General features: G+C 38.1%; 1 protein-coding gene across 3 annotated transcripts in view; it reads right to left on the minus strand.

The window, feature by feature from the left end:
- Window positions 1-21,930, minus strand: part of NCOA2 (nuclear receptor coactivator 2) — a 189,892-nt gene that overhangs the window by 57,878 nt on the left and 110,084 nt on the right. For all 3 annotated transcript variants that reach the window (XM_033053141.2, XM_033053133.2, XM_033053148.2), the window contains 2 exons: window positions 17,836-17,937; window positions 16,756-16,928 (listed from right to left, as the gene is read on the minus strand). In XM_033053141.2, the coding sequence (XP_032909032.1) occupies window positions 16,756-16,928; window positions 17,836-17,918 (256 nt within the window). In that variant the 5' untranslated portion in view covers window positions 17,919-17,937. The remainder of the gene's footprint in view (window positions 1-16,755; window positions 16,929-17,835; window positions 17,938-21,930) is intronic.

Here is a 21,930-nt window from a genome sequence, read left to right on the forward strand (position 1 = left end):
TGGCTCGCTTGAAACTTGATATCCCCATGCACGTTCTTACCCAGTTACCACTGCCTCAATACAAGTTGTTTTTATTCCCTGAAAGCAAGCAATTTTTCAAAACACCAGTGCCTAAGAAACAGCAACTATTTCAGCAATCAATTTTAAGACCAGCTTATCCCATCCTTGTGAATAAAGTTAGCTACTATTTTAGGGAAGTGATTATATAGTGAGGTTGCTCTTTCATCACACAGCACACATCTGTCCAGAGCAAAGAAGCTCTTAGACTCTTGAATACATATTTTCCCCCAGAAACTATAGATCAGTCTTACAGGAAAAACTATGCAACATCTCAGAAAGGTTTTAGGAGGTAAAACAAGGGAGAATTATGCATCTGCACTGAACTAAAATTAGAAAAGCTGCCATATGGCTCTGTGAAGCCAGCAGCACGTTCTTATTCATTAGGAAGCATTCTGCTAACATAAAAACACAAGGCCTTCCTGTGCTCTCCAAATGTGTTTATCTTTTCAACATTAATGCATGATATATCATCAGGCTGCTGAAATCTCCTGCAGTGCATATTAAAAAAGCACAGCTGCACTTTTTCTCAGCACGTTTATTCACTGTGAGCACAGCTTTGCCCACCTCCCTGACACAGCCCTGTTGTCAGCCCAGCTCCCCTTTGGTTGGAAAGGGCTGCACACCCACTGCACGCTCGCCTGCCCAACTCATCTCCCCATGTTCTGCTCTGCTCATCACACCCACATGGTTTAGCTTCATATTTACTACTGCTGGTGGAAGAACACTTAAATGGTAAATGACCCTAGGGCTTAAGCTAAAAGCCCTTGGAAAGCTCTAAGTGAAATTACTCACTCAGGAGTAGCAGCACTTACAATGCTGCAATTTCTTTTTTCCAGCGCAAGCTGCTCCAACTGGTGCAGCTGCCCACCTATCCCACCTTCCCATGGTAAAGAAGCAGCACTAAGGTACTAACTCTATGGAAAGCTTCACATTCTTACAAAACCATCAAATATAGGTGAACATTTGTGGAGCTTTACAAGGTTTGAGTGAAGTCCCACTCTTAGAAAATTCAGTAACAGTAGCCAGCATATAAAATTTTCATGGACACTGAAAGGAAAACAAGCACTGAAAACCCATGATGGATTTAGGAAGAGCAACAAAAGGAAGCAATAACACCTAAAATTAATACTAGTTTTGTCTCTTAATAATTTTGACATTTTGCCATCATTCTTTTCTTTTACGAGTCAGCATTTTTGTCACTCAATACACTTTCTGTAAGAAGTACTGCCTGAGAAATAATTGCCCCCAGCTCAGTTAAACTGGAACAAGGACAAAAATAATGAAATTCAACTTACCAAGGAAAATATTTAACTGCTGGAGAGAAAGAAGCCTATCATCTCTGTATGTATTTTTTGCTAAACACTTTTATAAGCATTTTACTACCTTTTCTTTGGTTTCTTCCTCCCTCTCATTTTGCCGCCTTTGCTGTCATCAACATCTGTGACCTCTTTTCCTTCTCATTATTGCAAAACTCAATGGTCTGCTTCTTGGAAGTGAGGAAGAAAACAGGGGCAGCAGTGGAAGTGCCCACTCCTTCCTGCCCTGGCCCCAAGATCCAGTTGTCTCCAAGCCCATGAGCTGGGGTATGGCAGTGCTGCATTCCTGGCACACAGCACCACTCAGAACGCCAAGGCAGAATCCCCTCCATAAATACACTTAAATAACTTCTATGAAGATTGCAAACTCTTGGATATAACAGTGAGACAGTCAAAAGGGATGTTATTCACAGAAACAGCATTATTTACAGAACTTCCTACCCATTATCTGCTTAATGCAGTGGGCAAGAGATTATTCTCAGCTGGTATTACCTCAGAAGGTCCCTAGTCTCTGGTAAGTTAAGGACTGGGGACTGAAGTAAAACCCAGTATTACAAAACTTTCACTGCTGCTGATCAAGTTCAGACTGAAGTGTCCTATCCAAGACCCCAAATCCCCAATGGCTTGATCCAGTCCCAGCACACAATAAAAATATGGAATAATGTAGCAATTAAAATAATTTCTTCAGTGATACTATCTCTAGTATTTTTATTTATCAGTAAAGACACAGAAGGACAATTGCTATATTACCCTTTAAATGAAATCTAAACTGAGACTGAAAGGAATCCAGACTGAATCCAGAAACTATTTTTCACCCCATGCCTCATTTAAACTTGTGGTGATGTGTCAAACTACCACATTGTGAGTGGAAAGTTGTTTTTCATCTCTGGAACATGGAATTAAGCTTCCATCATGACCATCACCTGTCGAATCTCTGGACATGGTGCAACATTAACCTCTTCCACTACATTTTCAAAAAGGTGGAAAGGAATAGAACTGGGTATAGTTTTATTTCTGCAAAATTTTTAGACAGGTCTTATTACTAAAATATTTGAGTATGTTCAACATATGCCTTTATATGAAATGAAAGGTTGTGTTTAACTTGCATTCAGAAAAACTAAATGTACGTGTATATATTCCTGTGTTTTAAAGATATTATCTTTTCCCCAAAAAGACCACTAACACTGTATTTCCAGTGTATACTGACTAATAAGAGAAATATCTGAATAAATTAATCATCAAAGATGCCCTGCCCAGGAAATTTCCTTATCAAAAGGGCTAAAATCCAGGATGACACTGAGAATTTATAATTTTCACTGGTTTTAAAATGCATTTTTAAATACAGGAGTCTGGGATTCTGGTTTTGCATTTACATTTCCTAAGAATGGGTCGTAACCAATATAATCACAAATATCTGATTGATCACAGTGTAATTTATAGTATTTAACAAATGCCTAAAATACAGTACTCAAACAATAAAGGAGTACACGTGTTAGATTAAGTACATTGGCTGTCAGTGCCTTACCCCAAAATACCCTCAATTTAATCAGTCACTTATTATTCTGTGCTAGAATCAGATAAGCAGATTCAAATATATGTATCTGTAGCTGTATGCACAAGCACATCCAGGAAACGGTTTTGCATCTGTTGCTATTTACATGATTTCAAAACACTCACGTAAACTACTCAACTGTGCATGATAACAAATGCCACACACCCATCAGCATTGACTTAAAATCTGTTGCATTAATATGGCTGCATTTCAAAAGAAAGAGCCAAGCTAACTGACCTCTTCACTGAAATATTAAATACAAACATTTGGTATCACTTCATTTAACAAAGTAATTATTTTCTTTGGTATGTACGGAATTAGGATAGAAAATGTTACTGTGTTTTTTGGCATTTGCAATTTTGTAAGTGTTAGATATTTACCTAATGAGTAACCTCATCTTATTTTGATAATTCATCTCTCAAAACAGTATTAATATGAATGTCTAAATGGTGGGAGTCCAATGTTCTTTAACATTTTGGCTGAGCTGATGTTTTCAAAGACAAGAAACATGGCAGAATCTGATAATGTCGTTCAAAACAGGGCTCCACCATGGTCTCAGAAATAATATATTACTTTTACAAATGTTAACAGCCCTCCAATTGGTTCTGTGACATGTGAAAACATAGGCCAGATTTTGAAAATATAGATATAAGGGTTAACACTCTTTAGACTAGAATCTGCAGACGCAGTTGCCAAGCTAATTAAACTTATAGGTTTCCAAAACTTAGGCCAAAATAACATACTAGAAAAGTGTATTAATCTAGCCAGACTCTGCTTCTTGAAGCCTAACTCTTCTGTACTCAACCAGCTGTTAAAAGGAAACAGATGACTCTCTTTCTTCAAATGCCACATCGCCATGATTACAAAATATCTGTCTTATCTTAGGATGCTGATAATAAATCTTTGTGACACACCAGATCATCCACAACAACAGGCAAAGATCTTTTTGCTTTTATAAATTGCCATTGACAACTGCATACGTTTTCAAGAGAACTAATGTGGTCCACAAAAAAGAAATATGATGGATCATGGGCTCCCTGAGAGTCCATGAAAAGAAGTTTCCATAATAAAGCATAGGCCAAAATGGAGCACAATTAATTGAAGACAGCTAAGGAAAAACAGAAACAGGTTTAATTTAATGTGTCCATGTTAACATGGATTACAGGGCTCCTACTGTTTCTAATAGTCCAGATTATGGTGGATAAATCTTTTGCAAAAAAGCTCTAAATCATTAAGGACAAGTAAAGTTTTCTTCTATAACAGCCCAGTGTTCAGAAATAGAAGTTTGGGCCCCTCTTCTTACTCGTCTAAGCCACCATCACAGGCCTCAGCCAAATCTTCAAGGCAATTTAGCAACAGAAACTTTCCTATTACTGCAAGGACAGCAGATGGAAAAACAAAACCTTCTTAGAAGAAACTGTTTATTTCTGTATGTGAGTTATTTAAAGGAATTTTAAAATCCAAGTCCTTTACAAAACCGTGTTTAAGATAAACTTCATATATTTCAACAATGGCTACATTACTTCAGGTACATTATGAATACAGTGTGGCTGTGGGAAGAAAGGCAATGATGATTAACCTGCATTGTTCAAAATATTCTCTGAAATTAAGAGATCTTTTTTCAATGCCCCAGAAAATCTTGGCTTATCTTGTTGCTATGATTTACATCCAAAGTCACTTTTAACCTCAATTGCATTAATTTGTTCTGTCACATATGAATTAGCAGACATTTTAAAATGTCTGCTAATAGCACTGATAGGTACAAACGGGCTCCCTTCAACAGACTGAACCATTCTTAAAACTTAATTAATTAGGCACTACTGTTTCTATTTCTCTAATTCAGATTCATGAAGCAGGGATCAGCACCCAGTCTGAAATTCGTCAGTATAATCCATAAACAGAAAAATGATTGAACACTAATGGCATTGTTTTTTCTCTTTTCTCAGAGAGCTTTATCAGTTCTCTGCTGAGAAGAAACCTGGAGCTGTTTTAGCAGTTCCCCATCAGTTCCCCATGGGAGCTCAGAAGAAAGGATGCTCCACGTTGTGCCAGCGAGTGCTGCCCAGCCAGCTCTGCGGTCTTGCTGCTCTTCCCAGTCCCAAGACATGGCACAGGCTGGGAGTGAGGGGCCCTTGTTGGGCAGTCTGAATATGCTGAACATATGTGGCTTTAACCAGGAAATGTTGAAGATTATGGTCTGCCTCCAGCCGTGTCCCTCCTTGGCATGAAGGCCGGTAATGCAGGTCTGCAGCCAATCCTGTGCATTAGAAGTGACAATCCAGAACATCTTCCTCCAGTCTCCAATTTACTTATTTGCTTGCAAAAAGGAACATGGGTGCCTGCTCCTCATTTTACATTTTACCCACTAGACAACCAACAGGTGAGACCTTCTACATAACAGCTGTTATTTCCATAGTATTATGTGCTCACCTCAGCCTAAACACTTAAGAATACTGGGGCCAAAGTCCTTGTTAAATAAACCAACCAACTAACCCCACCAAAATCCCCACAAAAACAATAGAAGAAACCATAACCCTTCCTTTGGAAAGCATTTAAGCTGTTGAGATAAAGGATATATGCTGCTTGTCTGAGCTTCAAAGAAAAAAAACCAATGGCAATGCCCATGACCATCACATAGCTCAGGGAAAGGAAGAGTATTCTTGTACTATAATTCACAATGACCCTAAAAAAGCCAATATCCTCCCTCAGTTATATTTAATAAAGGTTTTACAGATTGGCTTCTCTGCCTGTATCACTGATATAAAAAAGTAAGGGGGAAAAAGCTTACTGGGTATATTTACATTTTAGATTGCCAACTGCAAACACATAACTGTATTTTGAACATTAACTACAATGGCCTGACAATCTGTACTACAATGTTCACTTAAAATCAGCACCTCTTGCAGATAGACAGATGGTGGCTGAACTCTCAAACTCAAGAGTAATCACAATAATCCTTGATTTTCATCAGTGTAACACTCAACAATTCATTAGTAAGTTTTGCCACATTCCCTAAACTATTTGATGATTTCTTAGCACAGTAACTATGAGTAAAAACGTTATTAGAGGGATGACAGAGAATGGAATAAAACTGCCACAGGTATGGTGTTGCTGGTCAAAAACCTATGGCTAAAGCCACACCAAAGCCAAGAGATAGCATGACTGGGGAAGACAGGAAAAACAAAACAGAACAATTATTGAAGAGAAAACAGTACAGGCTTAAAAATAAAGCCCTACAAAAAATGGGAGGGAATTCAAAAATACAAAGAAAATCCATTCAATACGAAACTCCAGTTTTGGCAGTTAATGACAGGGAGCATAGCATTCAAAGGAGTCAATGGGAATATGAAGAAACAGCTAAAGATACAAAAAACCCCCCAAACATTCAAGTATTTCCTTCAACCCAAGAGAGTGAAAGCCTTATACAAAAGAAACAGGACAGGAAGAATTTTATGTTATTGGCACAAAATACCTTGATATTTTTCCACCAAACATCAAAACAAATAAATGAAGAAAAATCTAAAAGAGGGTCATTCTGAATTTTCCAATCTATATTTAGAAATTACAACCTTGATATCTCTTCCTCCTCTTTTTTTAAATTTTTTTTTTTTTAATTTCCAAGTAGAGTAAACGTTATATTTAAACACACTTCCTCTTCAGTGTTGAATATAGGCCCACACCTAATTTCTCTGGAAGAAATCTCCCTCAGAAGAATCATGGGAATTGTAGGTTGTTCCAAGTCTTTCCAAGAAATTGTGCCTCAGGAGAAAAAGTACCAGCATAAGGCTACTGCTCTTCATGATTACATGTCTTAAGATGTCAAGGCACCAATCTAACAGCTTAGCCAGCTCTCTGTAACACACCCCAAACTACTTCATCAACTCCTGCATCATGACAAGAAGTTCCACTGAATATTCTGAAGAACATTCAGACTTCTTTGGGAGGGTTGACAGAACCTACCAATTTCTTCATTAAGTTGCTCCTAATCTCAGTTAACTTCCCATTGACAGTGTGGCCCTTCCGTAAAAGTCGGTCACAAACTCCAGCTCTTAGGCTGTGTCCTGCCTTTGTGTGCTGGAGCTCTCTGTGGCAGGCACACTGTGGAGCTCCATTTTGGTTCATGCCAGTGAGCAATGCAAGGTGCAGGGACATGAATTTCTGCTCTGAGACGACTTGGGCCTCAGTGAAGGGAGGTACCACACAGCTGCTTCATCCAAAGAAGCATGTGGATACTTATTCAGATAACATATCTGAAGCATCTGAAGTTATGGAGTACCTACTTAATGGATTTGTGATTTATGAAGTTATCCACTTTAGCAGAATTTAAATTCTGCTAAAATTAAATTTTTCTGTCTCCCCTTTGCAAGTTACAGAAGTACAGTAATTTCACGAATACAAGCCACAGCAATTTGACAAAAATTTTGGTGGAAACCCGGAAGTGCGGCTAATAGTCGAGGGTGGCTAATATGTGAATAATTTTCTGACATTTACAACCCCAGACGTGCCAGCCAGGGTGCCGGACCAAGCACCTGCCAGTAAAAGCCGGCATTTCACAATTGTTACAAAGTGTTACTCTGTTGCCCTGGTTCCCTGCAGGCAGCACGGGGGGCGGGGAGAGAGGTGGGAGAGCTCTCTTTCCTCCTCTGCCGCAGCCCAGGGGAGAGAGGGGGGGGCCCCGCGCCGCCATTGCCGCGGCACGGGGAGGACGGGGGGGGCTCTGCGCCTGCCCTCCGCCGCTGTGGCGGGAGCAGGGGGTGCTCCGTGCCCGGTCAGCACCGCGGCGTGAGCGGCGCACTCTCTCCGTGCCCGGCCGGCGCCGTGGCGCGAGCGTGGCCAGGGTGAGCGAACCCAGAGGCGGTGGCCAGCCCCGAGTGGCAGCGCCGGGCTGGGCCACCTGGCCCCGTCAGCAGCCCCTAGCAGGCCGAGCCTGCACAGCCTTAGTTGAGCCAGTAAACCCCCCCGCCATGCCGCGGTTCTGTTAGTATTTGGCAACTTTGTTGCATGCGGGTCCTTGCTGCGAACCACAGAGCGGCTTATATTCAGGTGTGGCTTATTTATGGACAAAGAACGAAATATTTGCCAATACCCAGAGATGCGGCTTATACTCAGTGCGGCTTGTATTCGTGAATTTACTGTATGTGTGTGTTTAAGTGTGCAGTGAATGCATTAAGAGTACCCCTTGTCTGGTAGAATACACAGAGATGTCCCAACACCCCATAATGATGAAACAGAAAGCATGTGTGTACTGACTCTAGTTGGTTGGTTGAGGGCATTCACTATGAGCTCAACAATGTTCATGACGGAGCAAGCAACTGATCACTTGCTATGTCATCCTTCAATCTTCAGTGTGTGATTTACCCACTGTGGGTTTTCATAAAAGAAACTGAAAGCTGAAGGAGTAATAGCTGACTTATTACTTGTTGCTCATATCCTTGGTGATTTCACATTCAAGGACCAACTATTTCCAACTAACTGTCCATACACAGAATATTTTACAGAAATAACAAAATGCATGACTTAGAACAGATGCAATTATCTTGGTTCTAGTTTGAACACAGAGAAGCCTTTGATCAATGCTTCTTCAATGTGCTGTGAATGCACAGGTTTTCAGGATTCAAAGGTGGTATGAAAGGCATTGCATCCTATTGTGAGTAAATATTATATTACTGTTTTTCAAGCTGCAGTCTTTAAAAAGAAAAGATAAAAGCTGTGCAACAAAAGCTAGATTCCTTAAAATAGATGATCTTTTTTTGACTGAAGTATCATCACTATTCACAGTGAATTAATTTGCTATTCCATAAATTAAGCTGTAGACAGAGAGCCAAGGTAACATGAAGTCTCCTTCATTACTTGCTTTATGTACTGCTGAGATTAAGTCATAGCATTCACTAATCTAAAGCACACAGCAAGATTTGATGTTCTACAGTCAGCACCTTTTACACTGCAAACCATCCAGCAACAAGGGACTAAAAACATTATCAGTAAGACTCAAATCAAAAGGCCACAATTGCTCTTTAACACCTAAGCTCAGCATATATTGTTTCGCATCTGAACTCAGCTTTTGTTTCTGAGCACACCTCTAAAGACAGAACAGCAGGTGAAAAACACTAGACTCAAAAGCTTAGTCCATGTTGTGAAGAGATGGATTTCAGTCTACATTTCTGTATTTTATTTTCCCCTCATATAAAAATGCTAAATGAATTTATGATATTTACAGTTCATAAGAGATTACATGATAAACTGCAAAAAAAAAACCCTGAACAAATCTGTAAAGTTTTGAAGTTTAGAGTGTTCAGAGACAATTTAAACGCACTGTGAGAACAATACGCTTACCAAGGAGGCAACAAAATTTCAAGAAGAGATGTGTCCATCTCTTACAAGGGACATTCTTACTACAATCCCAGTAGTACCTAGACCATAATATGATCATTACATATTAAAGTAACTAAACCAAAACTTTAATGAAGATATTCCTGTAAAGAACAAAGAGGGAACACTTGACATATATTTTCCAAAGAAGGTTAAATACAAGAGAAGCAGCTGAGTGCTTTACAGCATTCCCCAGCTTCAGAGTTATAGATCACAACCTCTTACACTGCAATCATCTTTGCAGCTATGTAAGACAAAGTAAACAGCTACACCTCTCTAGTTTGAATTATATTTTTTGTCTTGGATATTTAGAAGTGATGAAAGAAAACAAAGACCAAAGAATAGCAAATATAAGTAAGATGCAAAACGAACAAAAAAGTTTTCCTGTAGCACTGGCCAGTAATGACTATTTCTACCTGAAAAAGACCAGTACCCTAATATCTAACAGTAACATTTAGTTTCTCTTTAACTTTGACCCATAACTTGAGTCAAAGCTTAAAATTTTTGGTCTAAGACTTCAAGTAAATTATCTCTGGCATAGAAGTCATCCATCACTGACTAATCTGAAGCCCAAAGTCAGGAGGAATGTCTTGTTAGGCGACAGCCATCACATGACACCCTGCAACACCCAACACCACCACGACAGCTGAGGGCATTTGCCCAGAGCTCAGTTATTGCTGGCACATTTGGACCTGTGTGGGAGTCGGGCCCCACCAAAGACCCATGGTGAGACAGATCCTCTACAACAGGACATTTCAAAAACACTGTTCAGGCTCACCGCACAACTGCAAAAATGCTACTGTCACAGGGAGGAAAGGGAAATGGAAACTCCTGATCAGGAGGAGAGCAGGGTGGTGAAACCAGGGCTTTTCAACAGCTGATTTACTTTCACAGGTTAGTTTGCAGCCTGTACTTGATGATAATTTTTATCAGTTTTCTTTAAGTAAGAGAATCATAGAATAATAGATTGGCTCGTGTTGGAAGAGAGCTCTAAAGATCACTTAGTCCACCCCTCCTGCCATGGGCAGGGACATCTTTCACTAGACCAAGTTGCTCATAGCCCCATCCCATCCAGCTCTGAACACTTCCAAGGATGGGGCAACCGCAACTTTCCTGGGCAACCTGCTGCAGTGCCTCATCACCCTCACAGTAAAGAACTTCTTCCTTATGTCCAATCTAATTCTATCCTCTTTCTGCTTAAATCAACTGTCTCTTGTTCTGGCACTGCAGGTCCCAGTAAGAAGTCTCTCTGTCTTTCTTGTAAGCCCCCTTCACATACTGAAAGGCTGCAGTAAGGCCTCCCCAGAGCCTCCTCCACTCCATGCTAAACAATCCCTCTCTTAATTGCTTGATCCCAATGTGGACACAGTTATAATGTTATAAAGTGTCTTCAGCTATTTATTCAGTAAGTAATATTACATTACACTGCCTATATTACATTATAACACTGCCTCCACAGAAGAATATGAATGTAGTTAAAATGCCTTATCTGTAGATAAGGTCTAAGCTAAGCTAAGTATTCTGCATGATACACAAATAAAAGTAAAATAAGCAAACACCAGGAAGCTTCCCTCTTGATGGGTCTGCTGGCCAATGGCTACTTTTCATCAGACACAAAAAAGAAACTGATTATCATTACCTAAAACCACTTTGAATTCTTCAGTGAATCAGTAATTCTCTGGAGTCACGCAAGTAGTAAAGTCAACACAAACAGTGTATTTAGACAGAAAGCTTTACAATGTACAGAGGAAGATCAGAGAGTTTCAGTTAATCACTCTCAGCTATAGGTAGGGAAGACAGAAAAGCAAATTCAATAATAGTTATTGTTTTGGTTTGGTTTTTTGGCTTTTTTTTTTGGTAAATGCTCTGCATAAATTCCTAGACTTCAAGCACAAATGCCTGTGACACTTAATTCAGCCTTAAAATCCTATCAGACTGAAAATACAGTATATACAAATAGTGATACATAGCCATGTAGAATTCCTTCAAAAAGAAAAAGATTCAAAAATTAGCATAAAATTTGAATAATATGATTAATATAAAATACAATTACAGTAAAATTGACCCAGCAAAATATTTGCAAAACAAAAACCAACAAACAAAACACAAGCCTGCATATGGTCTCTTGCCTTAACATCCTGATTTTGCAAGATATTTATGCACATAACTTTGAACCTTTAAGTAGTTCCACTGACTTAACAGGGATTACTCATCTGCTTAAAGTTAGGCAGTTGCTTAAATACCTTGTGAAATATGAATCTAAATTCAAATCTGATAAACTCAAAGTAGCAGCAGCCAAAGCAACACCTCATTACAGCATTAAGACCATGTTGCTTTCTTTCTTTTCTGATTTTACTTGCATACTGGTGCTGGAGGCAGCAACACACTCTCTGCTGGAGTGCCCCCATGATTACATAGTACTGCTACAGGGAAACAAAAACTGGTTTTGCTATCAAATGTGAAACCAGAAAAAGAAGATAAATATGATTAACAACAAGCCTTCTTTTAAAGTTCATACAGGTTTCAGTGCATGTCTCTCTTCATCGAGCATTTCTCCCTCCCCCAACACTATTTTACTTTCACATGGTGATTCATTCTGTCCAAGGTCTGTCTTTTAAGGCTATTCTGAAAACAAGATCAGTTTCACAACTCAGAAGTGTACATTAGAAGCTAGACTGGTAATTGCCACCCAATATCCCTTCCCTGAACCACTGAAAAGCTGATCTACAGAACACAAAATCTATTCAGAAACTGGTGACACATGAAAACTGGACTCTGCAGGAAAATGGAAGTGACATAAAATCATATTTGAGGATACCACAGTAGATTTTATTCCACTGTATGTGAATCTAAGTAAGACAGATGGATGCCATCTTAAAAAAATGCTACGAATGACAGAAAGGCTTGGAGAATTGAAGGAGAGAAATAAGAGATGAAGACCTGGAGTTTAAAAAAAGAAACTCATGGGACTTGGAAAAAAACAAAACAACCCCATGTTTTATACTTTTGTGAGGACACATTCCTCAGCACTCCAACCAAAGAGGTCAGAGGAGACTTATCTGGAGAAACTGCTGAAGAAGCTTAAGGTGATCTTCAGTATCCTCTGTACCTATTGCATTGCTGATATTCAGACAGGAGGCTAAAAACACAACTATATAATGAAGAAAAGGAAGTTTAAAAGTCTGAAGCAGGAGCTGTTCGAACAGCGAAATGTGACGAAGAGTCTCTGCTTTAAAAGATGAGTTATTTACCTGCTGAGACTGGGGTCAGTACGACAGATAAAAGGAGTTGCAAACTAAGGGCAAGGGTTTAATTTTTTATAACCTGCTTTATACCCAAAAGAAGGAGAAAAAAACCAAAAAACAAATCAAACAACAACAAAAAGGCCCTACAAAACCCTGAAATAAAACCCAGCAAAACAGAGACAAAGCAATTAAAAAAATAATGAGAAAAAACCCACTACTATAATGAGGAGAGTCAGGTTGGTGACAAGAGTGAAGGAAGAGGACTACTGTTGCAATCAAATGACATTGATGTGAACAGCTGATTGTCAACTAAGGAAGAAGAAAACTCAGATTACTTTTATTTGGTGTCAGAATTTTGTTGTTGTCAGAGATGAGAAAACATTTTCAGCAGTACTTATACAACAGAAATTAGTGTCTTAAATGCTGAAGTTGATCCTTAAAATAAGATTGGATCCTAAAATCAATCAGACACTATTTGACTAAGTATATTTCTTAAGCACAATCAAATGGCTTTATAGTCCCTTGGCTGTCTGGCATACAAAGGAACGTTTATTCCCAATTGTCTTTACACTTGTCTAACACAAGCTTTTTAAATTAAGCATGTGCAAATCAGAACTTACTTGCTTGTACACATCATGAACACCTCTGCAACATATATGACCATTGCTTTTTCCAAGAAACTTAACACAGACTGCAAACAACAGGAGAGTTTACACTTCAATGACCATGTAACACTACTGCTCCAAATTACTTTTAGGTTAAAAATAAAAAACTGAATGAATGTTTTCCAAAGTGCTTGAAAACACAAGTCTCAAATCCCCAATAGAGAGAGTCATTTAAGATATACATGAATACAACTTCTGTTTCATCTTCATGCTATAATCACGATTTTTCATCTCCTTTGGACATTCACAAAATCTCTATCCAATCATTGTAAGATAATATGAAAAAAGTCCTAGTAAAAAATTAAGCTTTTGTTAAGAAACTTGTCATCACTTTCCCAAGTACTAAAACCATTTCAAAAAACAGATGAAAACTCAATGCAGTGGTTGCATCCTTCAAATATCTTAAATTCTTTTAATGAATTCAGCTTTACACATGCATTTATAACTTGCCTTCAAATTGTAATAAACAGAATCTCTAACATACCACAACTTAGGAATCTTTGAAGTAAATACTGTGAGAAATGATATAAAGATAACAGATAAAGTATTCCAAGTATATATTTGCATATAAAATAGATCAGGACAACATTATATTAAATTATATAGTATTATTAAAGCAAAAGATCTATTCCATTTTTCAGCTACCAGCCCAGCTAGCTTGACATGGGAAACAATATCAATCTGCATTTCATCCTTCCTTGTTTTCATTCCTAGAACCTTGAATGAAGTTTCCTTGACAAATCTCAGTAGCAGCTATAAAACTTGTGGCTTTCAGTGGCTTTACAAGGTATTTATAACTGAGTGTGCTTTTGGAAGTAATTACACCTCCATGTGCAATTTGAATTTTTAGTATTTATTTCAAAGAAACAACCTCTTTACTAAAACTTCCAAACAATAAAACTGTAAATTAAGTTCTCACTGATTTAATCTAATCTGCTTTGGAAGAAAAGCAGAGCAGACCCACTGTGTGACCACTAAGCAATATTAATTTTTCTGTGTCAGTGTAGAATCACTGAAGAGTTTCAGGAAATTCATTTAGCTTTGTCCTACAAGTATTCTGCGTAACACTAAAAATCAACAAAACAACTGTAATAAAGTATTATTTTTAACTTGAGTCTCGTGGCACTTTGTGTGAGTATAGCATTATTTTAATGACTTTTGTTTTAGAAATAGATAATACAAGTTTTTGACTGTTTTCAAGGTGTTCTAACAGGTCTTGACAGTGAAAAACCAATCAGAAAGATCTGGAACATCCTATAAGTTAATACACTTAAATGAGGAGGTTATCTAAGTGCAGGATTCCCAATGTGAGGTGACAGACTACCTATAAAACATGAGAGAGCAATAGCAATAGCCTCACTAGGTCTTCAACCTGTTTGCATTGTTTATGTCAGGTTTTTTGTGGCACTCGACTGAAGTACAGGTATACTGTACTGTTTGTGCAATTCGGACATTTTATATATGCAAGACATTTTTGTTAATGAAATGCCTGTTCCAAAATAATACTGCATTTCAGAGTATGCTGTCAATTGAATTTTTCTTAAAAGGAAAAGCCTTTAAAATTTGCGATTACAACAAACAGAAGAGCTTCTATGTAGGAATAGGTATCAAATCTTTATCAGCTCAAAGGAATTTCAAATATTCTGATCTTTATGCCTAGATTCTGAGATGCTATTAATGATCACTTTGAAGGTCTCAGTGTTTTGCAGTGCACCTTAAAGAGGCCTAAAGTCAGTCTGTACCAGCTGTGACTTTTATGCAGATACCCAGTTACCAGAACATCTAATTGTACTCAACTGAAGAACCCTGTGTAACAAATCAACATCAAAAAGAGCAATTTCGTGTCTTTATTGCTCAAGGGTTGCAAACTACTTCTACTTGTTGAAATAAACAGTGCTTGCAGCAGTTTAGTCTGTCTTTAGAACTGTATATTCAGTTGTTTTTGCAATGAGAGTTTATGACCTTAAAAAACGAACTGCACATTCAGTTTTGGCACAATTCTGGCCCAGGATGACTTCAATATTTACATATAACCTGGTCTGGTGAGCGTGAATATTTCATAACAGTATGAAAACTGCTGTTGTGATATTGGTCCTAAACAACAACACCCTGGCTTTGACAAAATTACCATGAATTAGAGCCAAAATTTCAGACTAAATTGTCTAGAATTGCTGACAGAATTACCAAACTGGACTAGCAGATTTTCCTCCCCAGAAAAAGACAATTCTTTGTCTTTTTCTCAGGTAAAGATAAGAAGTATGTGTTGTTTGGTGACAGCAAAAAAAAAAAAATCAATTTGAGAAAACAGTGTAGAAAATAAGGGAAAAAAGACGATCTCAAAAGGCAGCAAGGTGCACAACAATGATGGATACTGTGTCAGGTTAACAAGTATACTTCTATTATGGGGCATGGCAATATCATTAGAGTAATACCCACTTTAAAAATCATAGCCACCTAACAGCAAAATGAAGAGAACAAGCTAAGAAATAGGAACACTCCCTAAGATTAATCAGTTAGAACCACTTTGGAGGCAGGTGACACAATCTGACTCTTTCCAAATTTCATTTAGCTTTGAATACACTGATGTCTAAAATTGTAGTTCTGCTTACATACTTATATATTTAGATAAATATGTGTGAAACATGCAGTCACCACTTTTATAATTTTATATACCCAGTATGGAAAAAGAATTATTTTCCCACAGAAAAGTAAAAAAGTGAAAGATGTTTGAAGTGTTTGAAAACCAAAGGAATGGCTCTCAACACAGTTTAAAAAGAAATATAAATCTTCTGCATTGAAAGAAAAACTATATGCACCCACTTTAAGAATTTCAATCTCTCCCAAACACCTGCAGTGTGCCTGCCTAGACAGACCTGTGCCACAAAACCCACTTCCAAAAAATTTAAAGTTTCTAGAAGATCTGAGTTTTCTCTTTGAATAGGAAATATATCAAAAGAAAAGAAATACAAAACTAATCTTCTAGACAAAGAACAGGAAGAAAACTGTCACGTTCTGTGGTTTACATTTATAACAGGACCCTATCTAGAGATTAGAATAGTTTCAAATCTATTGTAGTCGAGGATATGATGTCATCATTTAAAGGACGCAGATAATTTAGTCCACAATATCTATTCATACCAACAAAAGAAAGCAAAACTAGTATGCAGAACACTTCCATACCCCACTCTCCTGGATTATTTCTCTTTTGCATGGATTCATCACCCATGTAAGAGTATGGGGTTTTTTTCCCCAAAATATCTGCTAGTTTAACTTTTGTGAAAACGCAAGTGATTTCAATTCCATTAGTTATACACATCAGTCTGATCAATTTTCTCTCTTTCTAAACAATTTTCAGTGAAGCTTCTTTAAAAAATACTGAATATGATACTTAACACACTCCATTCACATGACTTTACAGCATTATTCCTTACTGGTTAATGGAAAACATGAGAACTTGCTAAAGAAAGGTTGAAGAGACTATCAGGTTAGCCAAAAACAAAATAACAATCAACACAAAATATTCAAAGTCAATCAATTAGTCTTCTTACCTTGTTCTTTTATCTGACGAATTTGCTTCACAGTTTCTTTCAAGATTGCACATTTGTCAGGTTTAAAGTTAAAGTTGTCAATATCATTAAAATTTGCAAAAATCAGCTCTGCAAGTTCTTCAATGTATTTATTCTCTTGCTCACGATTGCGTTTCTCAGTGCTTCTTTTAGGGCTGAAAGAGGAGTTTATAAAAATGCTGTCTTTAATGTCAGTTTACTTGTCTTCTGGCCAGCTCAAAGATGATTTCAAAAGGTAAGACAGTAGTTTAACAAAAACAGAGAGAGAACTGCCCTCTCTCACTACCAAAATATAACTAACAAGTTTCTCATAAAAAGGTTTCCTCTGGAACAAGGAAAGGAGCATTAGAAAAGATGTTAAAAGATGTTACTTTTTTTTCCCCAGCAGTCTTCTTTTTGTTTCAAAAGAGGATTGGGATTAGAAATTGAAAACACAAGATTATTTTTGGGGGAGGGGGCAGGATTTGAATATTTACAAGTATCCCTCCCACATGGCACTGAGAATCCAAAGGGTATTATATAGTGATTGTGTATGAGAAAATAAAACAGCTTAAATAGTTACACTAAGCAACCCATACTCCCTGCTGTCTTGTGTGAATTTTTGCCAGTCTTAAGAAAAGATGATGAATGAGTGGTTATGCTTTAAAATGCATTTGTGTTGGTAACAGAACTGCTGTAAAGCTGGAAAATATTTTTCAATATCTAGATTATAATGTGTAACAGAGGTGGTAAAAAAAAATCTCAGATTGACAAAATGAGTGACTGAAGACTTCTTGCAGTGAAAGCCAAAAACCATTTTTACATCTCTCCTAAATTGTCGCCAAAATTCTGCATTTTGGCACAACACTGGATTCAAAAATAAACAAACAAATAATAATAAAATATAATTGTTCTCATTCCCCATCCCAAACCACCAGCAACACAGAATTATTGCAATAAAGTAGTTTGGCACTGACTTCTCTCTGCAAGAATGTTGTTTGTCATCTTCTAACTGAAAAACAGAAGCACATGTAACATTTTTTAACTCATTCTCTCAATATTTCCAGAAGTAAATGGTCTAACCTGGGTCCAACTTGATCAGGATCCTTGCGCTTTCTTGACTCTGCTCTGGATGGGTCAGAGGTATTTTCTCCCATCCCACTCATCTTGAACACATATCAGCAACTAAAAGGAAGAAAGTGCAAGAAAGGGTTATGGCAGAAAAGTCTTGAGTTCTCAGTTCATATTTCCAAGTTTCTCATTCCATGCTCAGCTAAGATTTTACTTGGCAAATCTATCATTGAAATAGAGCTTGTTTGAAAGGCACCAATAAAAACACTGTGTTTATGACCTCACAAAATGCTACACAAAACCCCTTGAAAAGAAAATTTGTGGTGAGCAAGTAAAGCATTATCTCTTTGATTGTTACCAGTTATGTAAGAACAGATAAGCATATTTTGTGCCTGGTTTGATGAATTTTTTGGCAAATTTGTAAGGTTGAATGATGAAAGACAAAGGAAAAGCCATAGTTGCCATACAACAAGTAAAACACAACAGAACTGAAATATGTGAAATAAAACATGTGTCCCAGCTGCATGAAAAGGTAGCACATGCAACTTTAGTTAAAAATCAGAAGATAATGCCTGCCAAAGTACATGTACAAAACTGCAGAAACACAACATCTGTCAGTACTACAATTTGCTGAGGAACTGATAAATATTTTGTAAATATAATCTACCTCATAAGGAGAATAACTTGTCAAGCTAACACAGTAAAATGACACAAGTTTATAATGTACAGCCTGTGGAAATTCTGCCCTGCTCCCAACTTGGTTTCCCTAAGCCCTGTAGAAGCACATGAAATTTGCCTTCCTCAGCCTGCATATTTCTCAAGTACCAATATTCAGAGGCAGAAATCGCCAAAGGACATAGAGAGACGATGTAAATGATCAAAAATTCATGCAAGATGGGGCAGTCCCAGCTCAGCACCTGCCTAGTTACTGCCAGTTTTGCGAGGATGATAGCAGAGAGGTGTTGCTAGACAGTTCAGAGAGCTCCTGTATTGTTTGGGATTAGCAGAAAAATAAGCATGAGGGACATGAAAGAGGTGAGCGTATCCAGGAGATGATTCATCCCATACTATAATAAGAGCTGGAGTCTGTAACTGTATGACCACTCCACTTTGGCATTAGGTAGAAATCAGGTACCAAAACAAGGGAGTTCACCACCTCCTTCAAATCCTTCATTTCTGTCCCACCAATTCCCCACCCTCTGATGGCCTGGTCAGCCAGGTAATGAACCTAATAAGGGAGCTGCTGGGGGTTAAGGACACAGCCCCCTTCCCTTTTTCATTTTGACATTTAAAAAAATCTAGCTGCCAGTCTGTGTGTTGGTAATCAGATGTTCACACTGGAAATCTCACTTTTCCCAATGAGCCAACTGAATGAAGATCTTGCAGATATTGGCAAACAGACCAAAGACTAAGGTCTGAGCACTCAGTGGTGAGAAAGGTTACCCGCTAAAACCCGAGCAAGCAAATTATTAATTGGAGCCATCTCAGATTCAGAACTCACCACCACCTAACATTTCCCTAATTTAAAAGTTAAAAAAATAAATTCTTTTTACTAAAGGTTTTTTTTTTTCCCCCACAGAATATTTGGAGTTGGAAGGGATCCACACAGATCACTGAGTCCAGCTCTTAAGTGAATGGCCCATACTGGGTGCAGACCCACAACCTCGGTGTTACTAACTCCATGCTCTGACCAACTGAGTTGATGTCAGTGTTTTTCTAACCAGTTTGAGCAGAGAGTGGAGTAATTTCCCTTCTTCTAGATACTGTTCATGTTTCATGAGAAAGACTGTATCATGCCTGCAATGTATTGCTTCCATCTGGTCTTTGACATGAATGGTATCAGATTGCATTTGAAAGATATCTGGATTAACTTATTCTCTAGCGAGTCTATACATGCATATGCATATCTACATACATATACATGCTGCTGTTATTCTGAGAAGATCCCACTGTAAGCAGAGCAAGAAGGCTGTGGTTCTGTGGTGGAGCAGACACAACTCTCAAAGGGAAGATGTACCATCACAACCTCCACCTGACAATATTTAAACAGAAGCTCTGTCAGTGGAAAGCTGGAACTGTCCTTGCAGCTCTGTCTCAATGACTAAATTTTTCACTGACCAAGGTGAGAAAAAATCATCAGCATGACGAAAGCTGTACATTTCCAAGATCTCATCTCTGATCCAGACTCAGATGGTGACCTAAAGTTCAGACAAACAATTAGGCTGGGGAATCCCTTCATTTCTTACGATTCCCAAGTAATACCAGAGAAATGTAAATCAGCTGTTTTTCTTGAGAAAAGCAAGCATAACACTTCACGAATACCTGTCAAACCTTCAACTGTCATCTTCTCACTCCCCTTCCTTCCCAAGTAGTAAGAAGGCAAGCATTTAGGGTGGACACCAACCTGCAAAACCCCTTTCTCCTCAAGAAAGCATACATAAGCTGTTACTGACAACTTTTCTACCTACTCTGTCACACCTGCTTCAAAGGGAAGTTTTATTTTTGTGGGAACCAAAGTTTCACAGTAGCTCCACCAATGCATAAATCAATTCTTCTTGCATTCACACTGATGCTATTCTGTAGGAATCCCACTAGGGCCACACTATCAGCCTTTGGAGGATATATTAAAACTAATCTCCCACCATAAACTTTAAACTTTATCCTTCTGTATTAGGGGAACAAAAGTGGTATCATAATCAAAAAACTAGCACCTTCTTCTGTCCCTATTAAACATAGCAAATAGTTCTACACAAATAATATATGTATTTATTTTATTCTGTTTGCACTTACAGGCTATTACATCTTTTTCTCAGCAGCATTATCAGTTTATTCTTAGAATGAGTTACCCATTTCTTTCTCACTCATCATAATTTATTTCTGGAAATCGACTACCTACTACCATGTTTGCTTTCTGTTCTCCTTTATGTCTTAATTAAAAATCATGCTCTACACCTCAAAGATTTTTATAGGCCATTTTCTTGTCTTGTAGGTGACTGTGCTCTAGAGCAGAATGTAAAATCCAGAGATAGGTGTCTTGGAAACTGGAGAGTTAGATGATATTGAAGCAATCTAAAAAATCTCAAAGGTTAAAATGAAAGTCACACATCCATATAATCGTCCACACAGTACTAAAATCAAAAGGATGTGACCCCAGACCCTTGTCTCCCTATGTATTTAGGGTCTGACAGGGGTAGTGAAAAGGTCAGGTATTCTTTTAGAATTCAGAAACTAAAATCTATTCCCTAGTTAGGAGAAAGAAGGAAGAATCAACTTTTAGGAGGTGTGGATAGACTCTTCTGTAGCACTATCTTACCAACTAAAACAGGCAGAAACTGGGTGATGGAGATAGAGTTTCCTCTTCAGAGAGAGCTCCCAAGTCTGTATTTCCCACCATGCAGGACAGGGACAACCTCCTGGGTGCCAGACTACCTGCCTGCCAAAGCTGGATGTCCATGAAGCAAAGAGGGCAAGGTTGATTAACTCCTGCAGAGCTGTGTCTTTAGGGGTGTGGTCTATACCACTGAACTCAAGAGTAAGTAGTTCAAACACTGTCTGAAGACACAAGGACTGAGGTTTAACTCCCTCAGGCTGAGGAGGGTAGCAAAGCTCCATGTCCCATTTCTCAGAAATTACTCTAATGAGTCAAAGAGGAAAGCACTCTCCCAGTTTCCTCATGTCTTTTAAAAAGAAAGCAGCTGTTTCACATATTTTTCCATGAGCTAATTCACAATCAAGACCAGTGCATACCACCAGACGAAGAACTTGAGGTTTAAGTACCTCTACAAATTTAATGTGGCACAAGCAAGAAACGAAAATTACATTTTTCTGAAGAAAGTACTTCTGGGCACATATTGTACCAAGGAGTAGGGCCCTGGGAAATTTCCAAGCAAGAATCAGAAAATGTCATGAATTTTTATTGAACTGATGGATGAATTTTAGACACAGAAATAAACATCTGTGAGTCGAAGCAGCTAAACAACATATTACACTTTTTGGTTTCTGCCTTAACTTCCTCCACACATATTAATTTATCTGCACCAAAATGTCTTGGTTATTAATTATTACCAACAGTTTTATACTACACAAACATTCCTAACACTAAATCAT

Source organism: Catharus ustulatus, chromosome 1 (genome assembly GCF_009819885.2).
Source record: "Catharus ustulatus isolate bCatUst1 chromosome 1, bCatUst1.pri.v2, whole genome shotgun sequence".
In the NCBI taxonomy this organism is placed as follows: domain Eukaryota; kingdom Metazoa; phylum Chordata; class Aves; order Passeriformes; family Turdidae; genus Catharus; species Catharus ustulatus.